Source organism: Thermoascus crustaceus (genome assembly GCF_041956765.1).
Source record: "Thermoascus crustaceus strain CBS 181.67 unplaced genomic scaffold VTN00scaffold_8, whole genome shotgun sequence".
Classification (NCBI taxonomy): domain Eukaryota; kingdom Fungi; phylum Ascomycota; class Eurotiomycetes; order Eurotiales; family Thermoascaceae; genus Thermoascus; species Thermoascus crustaceus.
In genome coordinates, this window is record NW_027192534.1 from 110112 (window position 1) to 132538 (window position 22427).

Below are 22427 nucleotides of genomic sequence, written 5' to 3' on the forward strand. Positions count from 1 at the left end.
AAAGTTATATATATTCTTTGGTGGAATCCGGGCTATATATGGCTCCAAGAGATCAAACCAATGTGTCAGAATACTGATATCTTCTGCCCCTAGTCGATCTTTCTCAATTGGCTTCTGTTTAATAAGATGTAGGTCATCAGGAAGGCGCGAAATAAACCGATATACCCAGGTTTCCCCTACATGTGGAGCCGGATTAGATGAAGCATTCCTCTGTAAAATCTGGTTTGCGCAGCACTCAATCATCTTTGGTGTAGATGGCAAATGTAGGGAATCAAGCTGTCGAATCCAGTGAATAATTGCCTTTTCTTGCTGATCATCTAATGCCTTATTGCGCGCAATATGGGCAGTTTTTGGTGGCCGACCCTTGAAGCATTCGCGAAGCCATCCATAAGGCACATCAAATTCTCGCGCCAACACGGAAAAATTTGGTTTTTTTTGACATGAAGCCTTTTGTAAGGCTTCCTTGATTTGGGATTCAATTTTATCTGGCGATTTTGGCATTGTGGTTGTTGAGAAAATTGATGAAATAGTAGAAATTTTCCGTTGTGGTGAAATTTTCCGTTGTGGTGCAACGCACCAACACCGGTAGGTGTTGGGGCGGTGGCACGGGTACCATGGTCTTCCCATGCCCTTTTCCTCGGTGTAGAACTGGTTCTACTCCATTTGGGGTTAGGCTTTAAAGCGAAAACCCCTCCTTATTGACTTAGCATTGCTAGTATTATTTTTCTTTCACGAATCTACCTGGCTAACTGACTAGTTATTCCCATGGAATTAGGAGTTAGGAGATTACGATCCTCTGCAGATCCGAATCGGCGTGTGCTGACTAGGCTGATAGGTTTCTTGGCATACCACTAGGTTATAGTGGTAATATTCGGCTGACAATATGTAAGTGGTACCATAATGACTCCCTATATTGGAGATTTGGAGTTGCCTTGCCCTTGAAGACGGGAGAACGCCAAACGATTCTGTCAGCTGAGATCGCGCTCGTTGGTTAGTTTGAGTCTCAGGTGGAGGCTCAAGGAGAAGGGGGGAGGTTTTCCCAACCGCCGACCGACCCCTCGGCTAGCCATTCCCCATGGCAGCTTAAGATCGCGTAGTGAAAGTCACGTGGAGTGAGCTACGAATCCTTGACCTAAGGTCCGGGCATATCACCATGTTAAGCAGCTCCTGGATAGATCAGATCAACCAAATAGACTGCTGCTCCAGTTGGGGTGTTCATAGCTGAATGATGATGAAAGGTCCACATGTACAGCCATAATTGCTGGGATCTCATAAATGTGAAACTGAGCATGGTAATAAATTCATCTATCAATTTTCCTGTTCCAATTTCTGCTTGTACAAGAATATATAGGTGGCAGCAGGGCTGGCGGCCCAGGGACTCTCACTGTCTGCCAACCCCATGACTGCGGGACAGACAATTATCATTTTGGCTTAACCATTTCCTGCAGTCACAATGATAGATCTCGTACGGTTCTCATAGCCACATTTGTAGATCGAAGGAGTAGCTCTCGGCCGCCAGTCTCGTCCCCTAGTCTGAAGTGCTGGGGGATACAGATATCTCGGTTTGCGCATCGCCCTGAGCGAAGCTAGTGCTCAGATAAGGCCTGTGTGCCAGATAGATAGACAGGCAACAGTCACATGATTTCTGCCAGGCAACTGGCTCCGGTGGTGGTACTCTTGACTGTTTTTCAGATTCAAGCTCTACAGCATCTGCAAGCCAGGGAGACACGGAATTGACAAAAGTATCCTCTGTCCTTCTCTCAAGAGGGCCGGGCTCACTTTCCTGCAGAATCTTTTGCAGACGTGCTGTAAGCATATATGTTCTGCAGAGACACCGGTGTGGAGTCATCATATATTGTACCAGCGCTGGTGATGAGGCAGTAAGGTAAGTCTGTAATGACCGACTAACCCTTAGGCGTGATGTAGCCTATAGGACTATCGATCGGAGGGTGGATAGAGCGTGATGGGATATCAAGGCGTTAAGTAGTTATATATATATGTCGTAGGTTACTAGAGTATAGTATAGATAATAATAACAGAGGTAGTAGTATACAGCAATGTATTCCAGATGTATGAGAACTGATTGCTGACTTCTAGAAGAAGGTCAGCTTGTAAGGGCTTTATATACATGACTCCAGTCTGTAGTACTAATCCCTATTAGATCTTGGCTCTATAGACTATGCCAGATCTCCTTAATGGGTTTCGGCCCCAGATATGGCCTATATCAGTCGACGTAGTCCTTTCAAATTAGGCCTAGTAGGGGTCCTCAGAGCCCAGGCGTTACAAAGTCACAGCTGATTGAATTTGCTGTCTTTCCCAAAAATACATGCTATTAATGGTTGTAGTGCTAATGAACAATTTGGCAACAGAATAACCTAATATCTGCAGCCACAACATCTTTAGCAAGGAATGAAGACTAAATATCTAGTATGGAACCAAGCCTGATAAGTCATTGACAATAACTGGCATCTGGGCAACTTCATTGTCCCATCCTTGTAATAGCTCTGTTCCCTTCAGCACTCTAACTGTTTTCAATTGGGATGTTCAAGACACATAAGATGGCCGTTGGAAAGCCATCCTTTTTCAAAACCATGAAGTAAGCTGTAACAGTCTTAAAGTCCTGTTCTTTTGCTGTTTCCTCTTGCATGCTAATTATTTCAGGTAACAGACCTCTAGGGATATTCTTGGTATGAACCCCATATGCAATTGAAATAGAAGAATTTCACTTGTTGGCAACATCATGAACAATGAAAAGGGATTCATAGAAAAGGAAAAGAGAGTATGCATTTCTTGCCAAGCCATTTATAATGTGAAGACCCCTTAGATACTACTGCTGGCAGGGAACCTTCTACAAGTTTGTTTCAGACTCATTCAGGAGTGGTCGGGAGTTCTGGTATTGATGGCAGATGAGCAGCCGCACATTCCGCGTGGGAGCAGATGCCGTTGCAGGAATATTTTCCAGGATCCATGACATGCAGTCTATGATACAACTGGGACCAACATTTTTTGCAGTTAAGACAGCATAATAGAGGTCCGCTCCAGTTTTCACCTGACCCATGCAGTGGTGTATCTTTAGAAAGAATAGGAATTGCCCTTGGGGGCCATTGTGATTTGTACAGTTGCACCTTGTCATCATAAAAGGAGAATAGCACTGTTTTTTCAAGTTTACATTCCCACCTAGCCTGTGTTAGCATGAACAAGAGAAAGTGTATATTGTTGGCAAAACCACACCCAAACCCCCCGAGACCAACGCATAACAATTCAGACAAGAGGACAGCTTCAAAGAAGTAAACCTCAAAATTCACATTCTTGGCCATGGCAAGGGAAGAAGATGGGGCGTATATTTAATGGAGTCTCATCCTCAGGAAACATTGGATCAGGACTTGGGGTCCTTCAGCCTGTCTTGCTGTTAGGGCAGGGTGAGTTTGATGAACAGTTACATGCACTTATCTTGAAGGGCATGAAATAACATAGCAAACAGAGAAAATTGATAAATAACTCTTGTTCTTAAGGAGATGCTTAGATGGTTGTTTAAATGTGGACGTCCCATTGTTTAAGATCTTGAGGAATGATCATTCACCCTTGTGGTGACTGTTTCAGGCCATGAAAAAGGTGGGAATATGATATCACCCTGCTCACTAAGTGGCTAGCTTATCAGCTTTTCTAAATTCCTTGTGATGAACCAACCGGACTAGGCGCTGTCCAACACAGCCATGCATGGTGAAGCAATACCCCACAAGGTAGGAGGTGAGAACCTAGGACATGTGATGACAGAAAGAAACAACCATATAGCAGTATGATGGGTATAGACACACCATGAGAAATATATCAGTGGGAAGGTATACCAGGATGATATACAGAAAATAGGATATATAAGAATGCTCATTACCATATAGACAGTTTAGTTACCCTTGCTCAGTAATATATTTACTGGCAGGTCAACATGCTAACCTACTACTGAGTAGTTTTATTTGATAGGCGCTTGGCTTTTACCCTAGTTGTGTTGTCTGTCAGTCAAGATCATCTTGTTATGTTTCACCTATGAAGTGCAATTTCCCCTACCTGAAGACCAAGCCAAATTGAGACTCAGGGATGAAGAAGTGCATAAACACTTACAGAGAGAGAAGTAATAAAACACAACCCTCAAGGTCACAGGATAATAAGAGCAACAGAACTACTAGTTATCTTGATATCTTGTTTTGCTCAGAACTATGGTTATTTCTTTGCTAACAGCAGGAGTCTGCTTGAAATGAAACAGCTGTGTTCAGTTCTAGAACATTAGTGGAGTGTATGCATCTACAGGGTTGCTTTCTTTTTCTTTTGATTTCCATTATTTTGTTTAAAATCTAGAAATCACATCAACATAAGTGATAATATTCCTGTGTAAGGTTCAGGGAACAATCACCTCTGAAAAAGCAAGTTTAAGATTCTTGCTGTCCCTGAGGTAAACACAAAAGTATATACACACAAGCCCATTGTTGAATATCTGGATGAGAACCCCTGAGATGAAAATCTGTCAAAGTCCCCATTAACAAATACCCTTTGAGGACTAGTTCCCTTGCCTGATCAGTCTATTTGACAATATAGCTACCTATTACTAAGAGCTGCAGAGCACCCCAGGACAGTAGTTTCTCCTAAGATGGGTCCAGGAGGAGAGTTATGTGTTTTTCATTGACTTTTTCATAGCAGGAGTCTTGGAGAATATAATGTCAAGGATCTTTGCTAACATTGATTAAATTGCTTCTTTAACCGTGGTACCTTTTGGCTGGCTTGCAGCTGAAGTTTGTTGTTGGTAAGAATTCTCTAGTGATTCTGTGATTGCAGGATAGGTGATTGTCTAGAAGGGGCCTGGTTAAACTTGAATGGCTGACCTTAGTGTTTTGGAGTGCTTGCTTTTGAATGGCAATTCTTGACTAGCTTTTTGCATTGCTGTTCAGGAATATTTCATAATGGTTAACGTGGTATAACTACACCTGTCCCTCCAAAATGCAAGTGCTCTGAGCGGTAACCACCCAAATCTGCGCTAGAGTGGTTGTGGAATGGTTGGCTGCACTAAGGGTGTACTAGAGCGGTTGTAGATTGATTGCACTAGGGCGGTTGTGAAGCATCGGCACTAATGCAGTTGAGGCTATACTAAGTTTTTGATGGCCAGTTTTCTGTAGCACTGTGATATTGGTCAACTGCTAGGCAGAAGAACAGTAAACGCACCACTAGAGACTTTCATTGGAATCCAACTGATAGACTTTTTACAGCAGGAACTTGTTGTCAGACAAAAAGAAGCTTCAGGGCAGGTGGTGACTGAAGTCTAAACTAGACTGGGCAGGAGTATGACAAACTGCTAACCATCGAGGTGTAAGACTTGAAAGCGTGTAAAGATCCGAGGGCTCAAATCTGGACTCCATTCAAGAAGCGCTTAGAACCAAGGCAATAAACAGGCTTAGATATAGTGTGCAGTTGGAGCGGGCCTCACTTCCTCTGCAGTCTTATTTTCAAGATTTGAGGAGCAATATCCTGACTCTTAAACTGTCTATGCACCTGGGCCGGGGAACACTGGCACATGTGAATTTACATATATCCAGAAGGAAACAACCCCCTGAGGGCCTTTTCTGTACATGCTATTGCTTGAAATACTGAAATCAGTAGAAAGGGGCAAACTCTTATAGGAAAACAATGTACTCAGCTGCTCTTGTATTCAGATTGACTGGCTGCAACACAAGCAACTTACACATTACCACCCAGGATAGCTTTCTATCTGAAAATTGAAACTTTTATTGCAATTATGTCCAGTGCAGTGTTCCTAGCAATTCCTATGTATGTACACACTAGCATGTATGTACAGTATGCATTCATATTAACATAAAACCCTCATTGCCTAATATATCTCTTTCCCTGTCTGCGCTTACCTTGGTCCTTCATCTCCTTAGCCTGGGCTGAATCACCAATCAAAAAATCCCTTAGATATATCACTGTCAATAACACTCTGCAAACAAAATAGATCATCTATCTTCTCCACTAGTTGCTGGCAAAGCCCTCAACTGTATGATGACTATTGTTAACTCCACATATGCATAACCTCAGTGAAGATGTAAATGGCAACTGAAATGCACAATGTCTGTTACATCTTCTTACTAAACAGCTTAATATTATACGTGTTGATACCATTGTAGAGTGTCTCCCAGTCCTGCCAGTGTAACAAGAATGACCCCAGATTCATGTGCCGGGATGAGCAGGAACAGGCCCATCTTGAGGATCACTTCTCTTGGGAAGTCGCGCATATATAAATTTAGACAAATATCCATGTTTAGATTGAATATTCAACTTGAAGGGCAAATAAAGCTAGCTTAAAACTAGTTGAACCCCAGTAACCTCTACAACTCTCCTGTTGCCGTTAAGAAAAACTGCTTAAAGGATCCATGAGGGATTTTTGGCATTGAAGTTGTATATTAACAGAGGGAAATGTATCAATAATATGGATATTGTTGGAAAATAGGGCTTGCCTGAGGCGTCAGGCCTCTAGAAGCCATGGGCATCCGAGCCCGCAAGGCGCGATCTAATTGGTTGGCCAGAAAGGGTTTAGCACCCCTTTGTCCTAATAAGGGTTCGGAGGCCTAGATAGGACCTACAACTCACACCTCCTACACCTATGTATAGATAGGTTCAATATACGGTTCAGTGCCCGACTAGTATATGCCCTTTGACCCCGTATTAGTAGCCTTGTTGGAAGCTATATTCCAACAGATATAACTATTTTTGTTCTATATACCGCAACTTCTATCGTCTTTCATGTACTGTATTAGTTGAAACCAATCTGACCAGATATTCTAAAACCTACCTTCTATTGACTCTTGGACCATATAAACAATTCTATATATCCTGACACTCAAGAAACCACAAACTTTGACCTTGCATGCAGCTTCGCACCATAGAGATAAAGAACAAACATCCCAGTCTGGTCTGATATTAGTTCCATCCTTTTTCCAGGTAACTTCCACATGTCAGCAAAGATGCAGGAAGAGGTGAATTCACAATCCCAAGAACACTCAAACCCCCCAACACACTGATCCCCTTCCCAACACCCAGATTTACATACATCAGCCTGGAGAAAAAAATGGACCCAAACATGAATGTAGAGTGGCAGAAGTCATTCCTTGCAAACAGCAATGCCACATACTGCAGATATGAAAGCAGGATATAAACAAAGATGCACTGCAAGATGATGAATACAGAGATGCTGTAAATGACAATGCTGATAACACTGACAATCCAGTGAATTGATGGGCAGGCGGTCCATCCTACCTCACATTTAGTGGTGTTTATAAAAAGGCGGGATGGGATAGAGTGTGACAAACCAAAGATAAAAAGTCCAACAGGGGGTCCAAATACTGCAAACAGTGCAGGCACCAAGCAAGTCTCCTGTGCGCGGAGCCCATTCTTGATGATATCCAGCATGAGGTAAAGAAGTTCATGCTCTTATAGAGATTCCTTTTGGAGACAGCTTGACAACTCTCTGATATTTGGCCTTCTGTTCAATGCGCGAATATAATACACAAAAAGAATAGCAATTTAAAAGAAATAGAACCAAACATAGATGGAACTAGCCTTGTCCAAGCATAGGTGACTGATGTACAAAGGAGACAGGGGTTTTTATAAGCACACCAAAAACGGCCATCACATCTCATTTGACACAAAGCTGCTGTTAGGAGACTCTCCAAAGATCTTGAAGTAAATCTCAGTCAAGATATCTGCATCTTTCCTCAAGCTTGGAGAGAGGTTCTTGCTCCTCAGCAAGAAATTGATGGTCCGTATGAGGAGCCGGCAGAGAGCACCTTGGTCAACAAATTCAGAGAGGCTCAACATGTAGGTGGCTGATAGGACAAGCATGTTTCCAAATTGTCTGTAAAAGCAGGTATCAACAGTTAGCAGAGGCTCCCACAGGGAGACCTTGGTGCATCACTTACGCATGAGCAGTGCCAAAGATGTTTGTCACCACAGGTCAGCCCTTGATGCCGTCAAAAGCTTCCATACTCAAGATCGCGGAGTTGATGCATATCTTGCAGGCCATCTGCAGCTTTGGTGTGAGCTCTCTATATGTAGGCCCTGGCCAGCTCGGCGGTTGGGCCGGGTTTCAACCAGGCCAGCCCATGTTGCTAGACCATTGTGCCATGCTAGGCGCACACTGACTGTGCGGCATTGATGGGGACGCCTGCTGTGACTTCATTCCTGACACAACATTTGAGGCTGTGGGAGTGTCCACTGCGGCGCCTTGTGTGTTATGGAGTGCGTGGTAGAGAAGAGGCCGATGGATGATGTACCACACACTGTAGTATTTGGCACGCATGCAGGCAGTGTTGATATCACTGGATGGTGGATCCATGTCACTCCATTTCATGAAATCAGGAAGGCTACTTCTCCATAGCTCGAGGTTCATGCTGAGGACTTCCTGTACAGACAATGACCATCTGGCTTGCCCATCCTCTGCAGGACAGAAAATCAAATGTCAGGACTGGACTCTAAAGTGGGTGACACAAAGCATGCTTACTCCCGGCTTTGTAGAGGTCAGTGTGAACACAATTCAGGACCTTCCTCAGGTGAATCTGAGCTGAATAGTAGAATATCATTATGGTACTTGGTGCATGAATCTTGTTGGGGAGTTTAAGTGTAAAAACTCCCTTGGGCAATGGAATGTGATTGTCCAAACAGGATATGCCGCTTGCTGGGAGATTGAGCTCTGCAAGAATATCACTAACAGATCTTAATATTCCCACTTGGTGTTATAACACAGGTCCAGCTGCAGCTCACCTTTCAAGCTGAAGACATGTCCAGTATGCAAAATTACACAGATCCTTCATTGGGCCATCTTGCATCTCTCTGTATTGTTTCCTAAGGCAGATGTTAGAATAGTAAGCACACTGGCAGTTTGGCCTGAACTTACAATTGAACAAGCACTTGACACGCTCTAGAAGCTTGGGAGATCCAACTGTGACTTTGAAACAGGTGTACCAGCTGGCCCATGTACAACCCTGCCAAGAGGGCTGTTTGAATGTGGAAAAGGCTGTTTCCACCCTGCAGATTCCCCAGAATATCAGTAGCATATGTGTAATAAGCAAAGCCAGGAATAACATCCATATTCCTTGGCTGCAAAAACTCAGATCCCTCTGGATGCCACCCTGCATCCATGACGGACCGGCCCGCCATACTCCTGCTGTTGACTCCTGTTGGAGACAGAAATGATTGATCCACTGGGGAATAAAAGCCACCAGGCAACTGCATGGCCGACTCTAATGCTGCCTGAGACAATCCACCATTATGGGGAGCTGAGGTGGCCTGGTATTCTAGCGGACAGTCTTTGACTGGGCCTGGCAACAGTTTGTCCCTCCACTCACAAATACACCCCAGCACAAGAACCAAAAGGACTATGGTGTTATCAATGGATCTCTCAATCTGCTGTGGTGTAACCGCTATTCTCTCCGGGTGGGAGACGGGGGAAGAGTGCATGTCAAACCCAACACCATGCAACATTTTGAAAGAACGCTTTCATTTTGCGCCCTGTGGCGGCTCACCTGCGCTGCCTGGCATATATGGCCTGACATGAGGTTCCCTCTGAGGGCTGTATATCTTGATAAACATGTCAATCTTCTTCTCAAGACCGTTCTCGTCTAGGAAAGGATGGAGGATATGAATGTGCTGCAGATAGCTCTTGTGATGCTGACGCACTGTATCAGGGTCCGTATTCAACTGGGTTGGTACGGAAGCCCCGTAGGCCAAGACAAATTGGGGGAGGCACTCTGTGGGTAATCCTCTTCTCAGTCAGGGCTGGCAGAGCTTGCAGATGCGCTCCCAGGATAATCACTTTGGTCGTCACCCTCACCTCGTCCGTAGACTCGAATCAGGCCACGTTCCTCCTCCAGCTGCATCATGTAGTCCTCATCAAATGTCTGTGGACCCAACAGTCTCTGTACTGAAGGCCATAAAAGCAACTTATGAGCTGCTGTTGTGTGTTCCACTGGGATTGAGAGTTCTCCATCATCCTCATCTGCAGTTTCAATCTTAGAAAGAGAGACTTGTTCGCATCCTTTGGCTGCTGCTCACCTCCAATCTCTGCATTAGGGGGTTCTTCCACTAAGGGCTTGTGCATGACAGAAGTACACACCAGAGCTTCAAGTGTAACACTTTGTTGCTTCTGATAGGACAGCATCTGATTCACCCTTTCTTCCAAATTTGAGAGAAGCTCATAGATCTTATGACTACTTTCTTTCCTGCTGTTCCTGTCAGTGTACAAGCCATTGTACTCAGTTGGAGTGCTGACTTTTTTGAATTAGCATCTTTATAAGTACAATTTAATCTGTTTTCCCGGCAGCGCCCACACGGTTCTGCCTCATCACATTTGGCCTTCCTCTGCCGACATCTATCACAGGCCTTCCAAGCAAGTGTCAGCGAAGGTGTTGGATTTTCAATTATTTTGGACTTCATGGTAATCATGCTTACCTGTCCTGCTCGCGCCCGTGGCATTCTCGTGTAGGGGTAGTATACATACTGGAAATGTGTTTCTGTCATTACCTCTCAAAGGTCTGAGAAGCAACAAACAACAATAAGCTGAGGTAGACGCAATCTAACATATTGCACAGCAGAGGATTTGCCTGTGAAGATCTCAGAGGATAAGTAGACCATAATTAAGTGGCACAGAGGTGGAGAAAAGTAAGGAATGGCACACAATTCCCCATACAGCTAAGATCTGGGAATCATTCTGACTGCGTAGCTGTACCGCCGGCGTAATTTATGTAAACCAATTGGAAGTCAAACAGAGAGAGATTGGCAATTGATATCTAGCCAACCTGACTGCTGAATCAGTAGAGGATGGCTAGTGAAGGACTGTAATATTATACAGGAGTCTTACCTCGCTAAGTGGTTTCTAAAGCTATCTTCAGGCACGCTCGGCTGCTGATCCTGTGGGGAAGCCGACATCAATGCTTGCATGGTCGCACTTGCAAGGCAACCGCGAGTACCGCATTATTTTAGCATTTAGCAAAGTTCTAGGCCCACGGTTCAGTGCATAATCCAGGGCTGGCAAGATTGCAACCTTGCCAGATGCCATGATCCGGGCGCACAAGCATCAATATCCCATGCTCGAAATATGGTGCAGTCAAAAGGGGCGGACGGAGGCAACCGAGTCATGAAAGCCCGTCAGAGCTACTCTATAGGTGGACAGCTCTTCACGCTGTGCCGTTGTCGACGTTTATATTGTGTTATTTCTTAGCTGGTTCAGGGGCATCGGAATCCGAGGGACCATGCCAAATACCACCATGATCGCGAAAGGCTAACACAGTTGAATTTTTTTAGTACCGATTCAAACAATGCTTTGATGTGGTGGCTCTCAGGTTTAGGAAATTCCATCATTGGCGTCCAAAAGGACGACATCATTTACGAAGTCGAGCCTCTTGACAGGAACTGAGAGAAGTAGGACGGGCCAGTAATATAGCTAACTTGTTGGGGTATGGTTTCATCCTACAACTGTACTATTAAACCATTCCAAAAAGGGGTCGTAGGGCTATGCGCCACAAACGTCCCCCGGCGCGACAGAGTGCCACTGCTGTTGGAAGGCAATAAGACAAGATGCTGAAACTAAGGTTTGCTAAAGTTCAGTATCCTCAAGCTGGAGGAGAAGTAGGAGAAGTAGGAGAAGTAGGGATTTTTCAGGAAATAGCCGCATGGTTGCAGAGGCCTGATCTCTTCGAGAATGTCAGAGAAGACGGACCTGGCAGACAATTCTGGACAACAATATGTGTGGTGGCAATTCTCAGTGGCTCTTCTCTAAAAGAATGGGAGGTTTGCTATGTCTTTTACTGATGGTGGCTAAGCAATTCAGGACTTTATCTCTGTTTTCAGCACTATAACAGTGTTTCACTCATGTTCTGTCACATTAATATCCCTTTGTATGAGGCCAGCATTGAGAAAGGTGATATCAAGAATTTCTTCAACAGTGTCATGCAGAAGGCTAACAAGGCATGATATTTGTCAAGAACATTATGAAATACAGACCTGGAAGGAAATCCTGGACAGGAATGTGTGCAGCACCAATACTTAATGACCTTCCTATCTCTACACATGGTCTCACGATGGCCCAAAGGTCGTTATCTCTTTCAAACTTGGTTACAAGATGCATCGAGGCTTCATCTCCGTTTTAGGCGCTTCGATGGTGATGCGTTAAAGGGGTTGGAAAGGATATTCCTTCGCTGTCATTCTGTATGCGTTATACAATGAAAAAAATTTTCTGCCACTTTAGTCCATCTGGCGTTGCCAATTGACCTGTAACTGTTTTGCGGGCGCTCAGTGCTACCAGATGCATGCCTGGTCTTTGCAACTATTTTAGATTGTTCTCCAGGACAGGTTCAACTTGATTAGACATTCTATTGACTTAAAACATCCAAGCTTTACTGCAAATACTTGTGATGTGGTACAAAAAAGGAGAAACAAGGCAATAATAGTCTTCAGAGGAATAATATCATGTATATAGAAGGAACATTTGTTCTATAGAAACAACAGAGTGCGACACAAGAAAGAAAAGATTTCTTTACTCATGAAAGTACACAGTGGATAGGAATGGGTAGAATTATATAAAGGAGCAATTGACATAATTACAGTAAAGGACTACCAGCACATAACCCAGTAGACAATTAGATCAGGGAGCAGGACTAGAAGAGCAACAAAAGATATGATTCCCTTGTATAATTAGGCATGTCTGCCTGAATTCTCAATGATTCACTGGTGCTTCTGCTTATGGTTGTTAGTAATCAGGAAGACGAAAGTCCCATATATAGCTGGTTGATGATTACGCACCTTGCATCTCTGTATCACCGTCTTGGGGCTCAGATCTGTGATTGAAGGGGTTCATCTCTCTTGCTATACTCTTGAGCTCCAAGGCAACAGCAGTAGCTGAAAATGTCTTCGGCACATTGTTATATTCAATCCAGCGCTTGAACTTTGTCATATGTTAGCAGGACGATTATAATGATTAGTATCGATTTCCAACAGCAAAGCTCACCGTCACAATGAGAGCCCCTAGCCAAAGACATCGGTGCGTCCATGGTACCAGGGTTGAGGAAAGCTCAATGGATCGCTCCTCATTGTCAACAATAGAGTCTTCGAAGAACCCATCGGGATAGTAGAGCTGGCTCCACGCCTGACCGCGGATAAGGAAATCCTCAGGCAATTGCTGCATAGTGCCGGCCTCAGGGCAGGGAAACTGATCACTCTCGATTTTGGCAACATCTGTATCTTGGCGAATCAATGTATTAAGGAATGCCACAATCTGCGCCCATGGAACCTCTGTTTCAATGTATCGCATGCTCTCTGGGTTCAATGCCAAACACAGAGAAATGCTAGCGAGGTATGGACATATGGAAGGACATGTTTATCACCGATGCGTTGAAAGACTATTGCCAATGTTGAACATGCAAGGTGAGTTCCGTGAGACATTATTTGAATATCTCCTGATGTTGAAGCGTGTAACGGCGGACCTAAGACTTCTTAGGCAGAGGCTCGTTGGGTTTATCTTGAGGACAGAAAGCAAGAGAAAGAGATGAATAGGCCGTTACTAGCAATGTTGCTATCAAGATTGCTATTTGAGTTGACCACGGGGTCCTAATCCCCATGGTTAAGGAGCGTGTTTATATACATGGTCTTCCTGTTGGTATTGGTATACCATATGGTATACTGTATATCCGATGGTATGTTGTATACCCGATGGTATACCATATACCATTTAGTTAGTCCTTGTATACCATTGATTAGTCATAATCATGTGATTCCTGAGATGATCCTTATCTCTTGTCCTGTAGGGTAACATCCATTATGCAATGCTGTGTCGGATAGCGCCGACCGTAACAAAGCGTTGGCCTGGGAGCTTGGAACATCTTTTGGATTTCGCCAAAACTCTTGAGCAGATTTATATATTTCTGAGTACGGCTTTTCCTTCACTTTTTCCTTCTGCTCATCGAATAGTTTCGTCATTATCAGCTTTTTTCCCTCGTTTTCCGGGCCATATTCAAAGATGGCAGCATAGTTGGATGAGGTGATATGGACACCTTGTTCCCGAAACCCAGCTCCATATCGGTGAATGTCACCTAGGCTATTACAGGATTCGGAGATGTTTTGCTGCAAAATTGATGACGTCTCGACCAGGGATCGGGTGTATTGGAGAGTATCCCCTGGCTGCTGACTCTGCGAGTTATGACGCGGATTAGATTGCATTGAATCCATGATGTTAGGGGTTGGATGGTGTCCATCGTCACGACGGCGTTTAGCTGGAGCAGCTCTCGATGAAGGTATTAATCTTCTTCGATTGTCAGGGCCATCTTCGGTATTCTCGTGTGCGGAGTTATGCCAAGTCGCTGGATTGGGAAACTCCGAGTGGCCGGATGATTGGCCGGAATATTCTCGCCCAGGAGGATGTCTGGTTTGCTGTGCTCCTGCTATGCATATGAGCAGAGTTTTCAGAGATTATTCTGAGGAAGACGCACCATTAAACGCCATGATCCGTGGCAATGAACGGTCAATCATTTCCCACAAATAATTGAACGCATCATTCGCGATTCTAAAAGCATCTTCAGGAAGGACTGCGAAGATACCACGAGCAATCAGACTGTCTATGCTCTCGTCCAATTTGTGGTCCTTGATTGGAAGTTCCTTTTTCAAGCTGGAAGCTAGTTAGTCTTTGATACCTCTTGTGCTCTCCAAAAGAACCCACTCTCGTTCTGAAAACTCCTCGGCGAGAGCAAAAATAAACGCAAGGTTTCTGTTTCCATCCAGTTTCTCCTGAGTCTGTCGTCCGAACTTTTCCAGAATCCGCTCTCTCAATTTCTGACACAACACATCTAGCTTTTTCCCGACCGTTACCCACTCATGAAGGTTCTTAACAACTTCGTCATTGTTGTGTTCGCCGAACCTATTGACAACATTCGCAAGCAAGGTACACGCATTCTTGCCAAGTCGAGACATGCCGAACATTCCGAGCAACCGGTGAAAAGCAACATTGTACATCCAGTGACGTATCTTATCTGTGGACAACCGTAGATCCAGCCGAAGCGAGGATTTATATGTTTCTCCAAGAGGGTCACGATCAAAGTCTGGCTGCAGTGTCGTTGAATCATTGTAAATTTTACGAAAATCAGATCCCCATTGAGGTATAATATGGACAATGGACTGTGAGAGCTTGATCTGCTTCGCAAGAATCTCTTTCTTTGCAGGCTTTCGACGTTCCTGTCTGTTAATCTGCTTTCTGAAATCTGCTGGCAACTTACTGAAGACATTGACGACACGATTTGTGAACTGCAGGCTATTAGATACAGGACCATCTGCTAAGAATCTCTGCATACTGACCGCGGCGTCCATGATAATCTCTTCTTGGCTCCCTTGTCTCCAGGCGACGACAAACTCTTCTGCAACCTGTGCGACTTCTGAGATGACAACGCTTTCAGTTCCACCCATTCTCTTCAGAATATTGTTGAGGTTCAGAGACTTCGATTTGACGATGGAGTTGTGCGAAGGTGGTCGATAGGAGCAGATATGGGGCCACGACCTCTTTTGCTACGGGGACGTAGAAGACCGATCAGCGTCCGGGGATACCGGCGCCCTACCTGCCATGTTCATATGTTGAGGGAGGAACGGTTCCTCCAATAACACCAAGAAGAACCATGTCGTCTCCACTCCTAACGAGAAACGGTGTATGGTAAAGATGCCGTTATACGATGCATGACCTCCCTAGTCCTGGTCTTGTTCCCTCAAAACATGATTGCTTCAGGGAGCCATCCGCTTCTGTCCGACGGCCTAGGCTCCTAATCGGCCCAGTGATGGTTTGCTTGCGCAAAGAGAACCAGCAACTTATGAACATTGTCACCAAAAATTGGCACTCATTGTCTCACCATTTTCAAGTTACATTACATATGAAACAAAAGCCAGTTATCAACAAGCAAACTTTTTCTCCACCTTCATTTGTGTTAGCAAAGGCGGTGGATGATGCTGGAAGCATGGGGTCTAAGGGACAGAGTAGCAACAAAGCAACACGCACTGGAACTAGTACACAGTGGCTAATTAGCTGAGAACAGGGCAGTCTGTGCAACTGTACAGGAGATCCTTCAAGGATCAACTAAACTGGCTTGGCTCGCAGCCGTCTCCCTGATCTCCCAAGCCCTGTTGGGTGTTACCGATGAAGAGGAGATTCTAGGACTCTAAGATTGAATGGGATTATGGCGGAGTACCTGGGGGATTAGCGTCTAGCCACATGGAACCATCCATGTAATTGAACGGGTATGCTCACACCGTAATTGACTTCAGACAGCTACCCGCCTCGCCAGAGCTAGTGCTACTGTCAGCCGAATATTACCACTATACCCTAGTGGTATACCAAGAGACCTATCAGCCTATTCAGCACACGCCGATCCAGGCATCTCGAAGGTTATAGTCCCTGCAATAAAGGGATCATACTGTCTATACCTGAAGCCACCTATTTTCCTTTGTTATTTCACGAAAATGTCTCGGGATCATTAAACAAAGAAGTATTCAGAAAGGTCTTAACCCCTAAGTCCATAAATAGTGGTCAGATAGTTAGGTAGATTGGAATAATCAGAGCTTTCATCATCATACCTTCGGAATACGAGGTTCGCGCAGTCCGACAGCTACTCCCTATGGTGTGACCCCAGAGCAGTAGCCCTACAGACACCGGTTGTCTTATCTCACATGATGGGTAGTCCACTGTCCACATAAGGAAAGACTTGATTGGATATTTACAGTTTTCAGTCCAATACTTTATGGACAATGACTTGTCCTTCGCGCTTGGCAGCAAAGAGAAATTTTATAACAAGTCATTACCCTACCCCATCCAGTATGTATTTAAACAAGTAGCATGTTGATCCCAAGTACCCAGCCTGTGAAATACATAATTCCAACACTACACTAGGACATTGCCTCCCCTTCCCTGATAAAGCTTTTGCAATCAACTCTATCCTCCCAGGCTCTATTATTTCCTGCTCCTTGTCCCAATTCTGCTGCTCTCTTCCTCAGCATTTCATCCAACATGACTGGGATTGAGTGTATTATTATGACTAGCTTGAGAAGCCTACCTGTGATAATTGTTCTTATTGAGTGATAAAGCTACCCAACAAGCTTGAGGCACTACTGGTCCATGATCCTGATACCGACAAGGCCAGCGCGGCTGTCAGCATCAGTGTTGGCTATTACTTAGATGATAAGAATATGCCGGGCATGGCATATGTTTTACAGCATTTGCTATCCATAGGAAGAACAGAGAAAGTAAGTTGGATAGAGTGGCTGTTGCTTACACTGTGTTTCCCTCACACATGCCACATCAGACTGAATAGTAACTAATTTGTCATTTCTTGCATAGTATCCAGAGGAAAATGCCTATTGTGAGTACCTTTTGTCCCATTCAGGATCATCAGGTGCCCAGACCACCGCTATGGAGACAACTTATTGGTTTGAGATTGCTGCAACCAACAGAACAACTAGCAGTGCCAGATCATTGTTGGGATATTTAATGTTGCCTCTATACAATGCTCTTGATTGTTTTGCCCAGTTCTTTATCTCTCCCCTCTTTCTTGAGTCGACATTGGATCGCGCTCTTATGGAAGTTAGCTCTGAATGTGACCAGGCATTACAATATGATCAGTGGTGTCTTATGTTTCTGAACAAGTCTCTTTCCAATCCAGAGCATCCTTATCATCGCACCCCACACAGAAATATGCAGATATTACAAGATGGCCTCCAAAAACAGGGTGTTAATATCTGCCAGAAGTTTGTTGACTGGTATAAGAACCACTATTCAGCAAATTGCATGAAGTTGGTTGTCCTAGGGAGTGAGCTGCTGGATCTGCTGGAGCAATGGGTTGGCAAATTATTTGCAGATCTGCAAAGTAAAAAGCCACAACAAAATCACTCGGATTCTGTGGAACCATTGTTGCCAGATCACCTGTGCACTGAAATCTTCGCACAGAAAATGGAACCTGGACAGTTCCTGTACATCATATTCCCGTTCCTTGATGAGGAGAAATTGTACCAGTCACAGCCCAGCCAATATATTAGTCATCTCATTGAACACAAAGGGCGTGGCAGCATCCTGGCGTATATTAAGGCAAAAGGATGGGCAAAGAAAATTTCTGCCAGCCGCATAACTATTTGTCCGGGCTGTACATTTTTTTCAATGTCTGTTGGATTGACAGAGAAGGGGACTGAGCAGTATCATAAAGTGGTCAAGGTGATTTTCCACTACATTGCTATGATCAAGGAGCGACCACCTGAACAATGGATTTTTGACAAAATTGAACGTCGGGCAGAAGCCAAGTTCAGGTGTCAGAAGAAGTCCTCTGCTAGAGACTTCACCTTTGATCTGGCCAGTCACATGCAGAGAGCACTACCTAGAAAGTGGCTGCTTAGCGGTGACCGCCTCTGGAGGAAATTTGAGCCTGACGCGATTAAGGAGGCGATGTCATACCTCTGAGCCAACAACTTCAGAATCATGGTTGCATCTCCAGATTATCCTGGAAACTGGGACTCTAGAGAGGAGTGGTGTGGAACAAAATACAAGGCTCAGAAGATCCCAGAAGACTTTCTCTCTGATATTCACAAGGTGCTGGAATCCTCTTCCAAGGAAAGAATTTCTGACCTGCATATGCCGAACAAGACCCCATTTTCGAAGCTTGCTGTCCATTTGACTGCTCAGAAAGCGGTAGCAAGTCTTGGTAGATATTCTAAGTCTATCTGGCTTGCTACGAAACTTCCTTTTGACCAGGCAAAACATCATCGTGGCAGGACATTTGAGGATTCAAACAATGAGCTTGTTGCTGAAGAGGAAACGACCGCTTCACCTCCACCTTATACATCTCAAGCTTATGGAGTACCTCCACCTTATAAAAACCCGACCTTCGGCTAAGAGTATTCTTACGGTCCCAGCAACTTTAGTTGCTATGCATATGATGCCTGCAGAAACTGAAGTCCCTTGTTCTAGGAAATTCAGTGAAAGCTTCATCCTTCCTGTCCTCTTGTCTTGAGTCCTTCCAGTGAGTTGGAGAAGCTGTGTCTATGAACCAAGAGTTGCTTGGTTTTGGAGATGGAACGTCAGGAGACAACCTTAGATGCTCAGGGGCAGCTGAAGGTGTCGAGATGAAAGGCAGAAATAGTGCCAAGGGAACTGAGAATGGTGTGGTTGAGCCAATTTTCCTCCAGACTTTCTGCCAAAAAAAGATATATGAACCAAAGTGAATTAGATCCAACCCTGTCAAATTGTTATTTGATTAAGTTACACTGTCGCAGATCAATGATTCCTTTCCATTTTCTGCTCTTATCCAATCAGAGATCTTAGTGTTTGCTAGGACTCATGCATCATCCCTATATTTGACAAATGTTCCTTGTGGGTGACTACCTTTGTGACAGCGTGGCAGACACCTGAGGCATTCGACAGACATTCGGCCATTGGCCGAACCTCCAACCCGAACTCCTAACCGAGAGACCAGGCCCTTGCCTATACCCCCCTGCCGCACAAAACCTTGCAGATTTCTCTTTTTCCTTTCCTTTCCCATGCTTTGTATTCTAATAGCTAGTCACTGTAGGTTATAGAATATAACTACGTATGGACGCCGCTACAACATTTTGATTGAGGAGCAATTGCTGAAGAGACGAAGTCCGGCAGAGACATACAGATATAGCAAAGGTCGCACCTCGCGCTAATCACCAGAAATAATGCTCATGTTCGTTTTCCAATGCAATTCTGAGGCCTAATGCATGATGGTACACTCTAGAATTGTAAAAGAAATCACGTGGACACTAGCACTAGCACTAGTTATAGCCTTACCTTCTACCTCAGCCCTAAAAGCAAGGACGCAACAGACAAGGATCTGAGAGCATCAATATGAGATATTGTTAATCTGTTACCCTTCCATTACTATACGTGTAGCTGATCAATATGCTCGCTGCACTCCATTCCCTAACATACTACTACTGAGTCACAACAAGAATTGAATTGGATGTGGGTGCCGCACCCCCCGGCACTTGGAAAATCCTGGTCTGCTTCTTATGGGCCGTGGAAGCGAATAATCTGATCAAGTATTGTCAGCCAAATATTACCACTATACCCTAGTGGTATACCAAGAGACCTATCAGCCTAGTCAGCACACGCCAATTCGGATCTGCAGAAGGTCATGATCCCTGCAATAAAGGAATCGTACTGTCTATACTCGGCCGAGACTGCCTATTTTCCTTTAGTATATCCTTTCATGTTTCATGAAAGGTCTCGGGCTCATTAAACAAAGAAGTATTCGGAAGGTCTTAACCCCTAAGTCCATGAGAATAAATAGTGGTCAGATAGTTAGGTAGACAGAGCTTTCATCATCATACCTTCGGATTACGAGGTTCGCGCAGTCTGACAATTATCTATGGGAATTCTCACTTATCCTGGCGGATAAAATAGTTGTTACTGTTCCGGAGTTAGAGCAAAATGGAAATGCCGCTTACAAGGATTTACTGATTTGCTAATATTAAAACATCTTAAGAGAATATACTTTTGAAAGATCCCTGCTATTCTAACATCCTCAGAGAGCCATAGTGTCTAACTGCTGTATGTCAGGTATATCTCGGCTAGCCTACAATTGGAAGGCAACCTAAAATCTGACAAAACAACCCATTGATATTATTATTATTAATCAAGTTTAACGTCCATATGTAACGGCGGACCTAAGACTTCTTAGGTGGAGGCTCGTTGGGTTTATCTTGAGGACAGAAAGCAAGAGAAAGAGATAAATGAATAGCCGTTACTAGCAATTTTACCTACAAGAGATCTGACGTAGAAACCATTTGGGATACAGTAATTCCTAAGCCGGCTACGGGACAGTCACTTGTATGCAGCTGAACTGCGCTTAGATACAAAAGGAACTGGGAGCTCCACATGGCCTAGATTCTTCAATTGCAGTTCCTATGCATACAGTTATGGCACTTGTTTTTAGATGCACCGCTACACGTTCGTTATTCCAGAAACAGACAATGGAATGGCATGGCAACAACCCAAAGTCACACGCCTAGCACCACCTCCCCATTCCCCAAGCCGGAAGTAAAAAGAAGTTACAGATAAAGCAAGACCAATATGTCTAAGGAACCTATCGACTGTGGGCAAGGACATCTCATGCAATCCATGGTGGGTCGGAGATGGTCCGCTTACTTGTTGGAACGGATACGCGTCTGTTGGGTTTGTCCACGCGAGAATCTGTCCAGAATCTCTCAAATTCTGCCATACAGGATCTAGTTCCAATTTCCATTACCATCTCACGTTCTGCAGGCACTCTAAGGCATTACCTGCCTGAATTAGCTACATCCTCAAAGGAAGACAGGATCAACTGTGATGAGCATTGATCTTGTCAACTTCATTAGTGCCTTACCTGTGACGGCGCGGCAGGCATCTAGGCGGTAAGGTAGGCGGTGTTGAGCATTTCTTTGTCTCTGAGATACTGCCGGTCTTACTTGCCTATATATCTCATGTTGCACGAAGCTCTGCAAATTCTTTCCTTTCTTTTCCTCTCATGCTTTCGATTTTGTATGACTAGCTACCATAGTAATCTATCTCAATTTCCTATGCATGAGCGCTGTTACATTACCGTCTCAAACCTTGACAAGGCAGATATGGTGCAATGGGGTGTGATGGAATGTGATGGGGTGCAATAGGGTGCGAGGAAGTGCAGTAAGGTGCCTTGAGAGGACAGAACACAACAGGGTAAGCTGTATAAGAGATGAATAGAGGTATATAAATACAGTGGCAGTTGTGATCACAATCATTCATGTCACGTGTCTTCAACGTCGTTCATACATACCATTCATCATGGATCCATCACTGGTTCAAACTGTTAATTCCGTTCAGTCTGCTTCCATTATCATCTTTGGGTTGGTCAAATTGATCTCTTGCCTATACATAAACAACTTCAATTTTCATACCTACCTTATCGTTCCTATTAGCAGCAGTTGTTCTGCTAGCTCTTAGCATCAATGGTTCAGAATTGTCAGTGGTTGGCTTTCGAATTCCATCTTTTCACCCTCCTCTCGGATTGTGTACCGTATTTCCAGCTATGTTCGAGGTTTGTTATATCTTTCTGCGCTGTTTGGCTCTGGCTGATTGATTAGATCATTCTGTTACGGAAATTATGTGTCCAGCAAGGCATACGGCTGACCTGTTCTATCTATGCCTTTGCATCTACTACCACAAAACTTCTTTTTTTCACTTACTATACCTTTCCTTCATCGATTGCTGTTAGACTGCTTATAATATCTTTTATCATCGACTACGTTTTCCTCACCCTCCTTAGCCTGTGGATCTTGCATCGGGTTAGTTCAGATGGACTATGTAACGACGGGCCTAGGACTTCTTAGGCGGAGGGCCG

The 22427-nt window shown here is 44.3% G+C and overlaps 4 protein-coding genes across 4 annotated transcripts; 1 reads left to right on the forward strand and 3 right to left on the reverse strand.

The window, feature by feature from the left end:
- Positions 1-7668: 7668 nt before the first annotated feature.
- Positions 7669-8428, reverse strand: VTN00DRAFT_9638 (uncharacterized protein; the record flags this gene model as incomplete). The annotated part of the gene is made up of 3 exons (XM_069436617.1): positions 7669-7894; positions 8026-8062; positions 8182-8428. 3 exons carry the CDS (start codon positions 8426-8428, stop codon positions 7669-7671), a joined length of 510 nt encoding a protein of 169 aa, XP_069284237.1.
- A 1375-nt stretch (positions 8429-9803) lies between these two features.
- On the reverse strand, positions 9804-10135 carry VTN00DRAFT_9639 (uncharacterized protein; the record flags this gene model as incomplete). The annotated part of the gene is made up of 2 exons (XM_069436618.1): positions 9804-10033; positions 10090-10135. The coding sequence occupies 2 exons, from the start codon at positions 10133-10135 to the stop codon at positions 9804-9806; spliced, it is 276 nt and encodes a 91-aa protein (XP_069284238.1).
- A 2613-nt stretch (positions 10136-12748) lies between these two features.
- VTN00DRAFT_9640 (uncharacterized protein) lies at positions 12749-15483 on the reverse strand (the record flags this gene model as incomplete). The annotated part of the gene is made up of 6 exons (XM_069436619.1): positions 12749-12768; positions 12835-12976; positions 13040-13323; positions 14517-14692; positions 14744-15324; positions 15376-15483. The coding sequence occupies 6 exons, from the start codon at positions 15481-15483 to the stop codon at positions 12749-12751; spliced, it is 1311 nt and encodes a 436-aa protein (XP_069284239.1).
- Positions 15484-18526: 3043 nt separating this feature from the next.
- Positions 18527-18940, forward strand: VTN00DRAFT_9641 (uncharacterized protein; the record flags this gene model as incomplete). The annotated part of the gene is made up of 1 exon (XM_069436620.1): positions 18527-18940. The coding sequence occupies one exon, from the start codon at positions 18527-18529 to the stop codon at positions 18938-18940; it is 414 nt and encodes a 137-aa protein (XP_069284240.1).
- Between the last annotated feature and the right edge of the window lie 3487 nt (positions 18941-22427).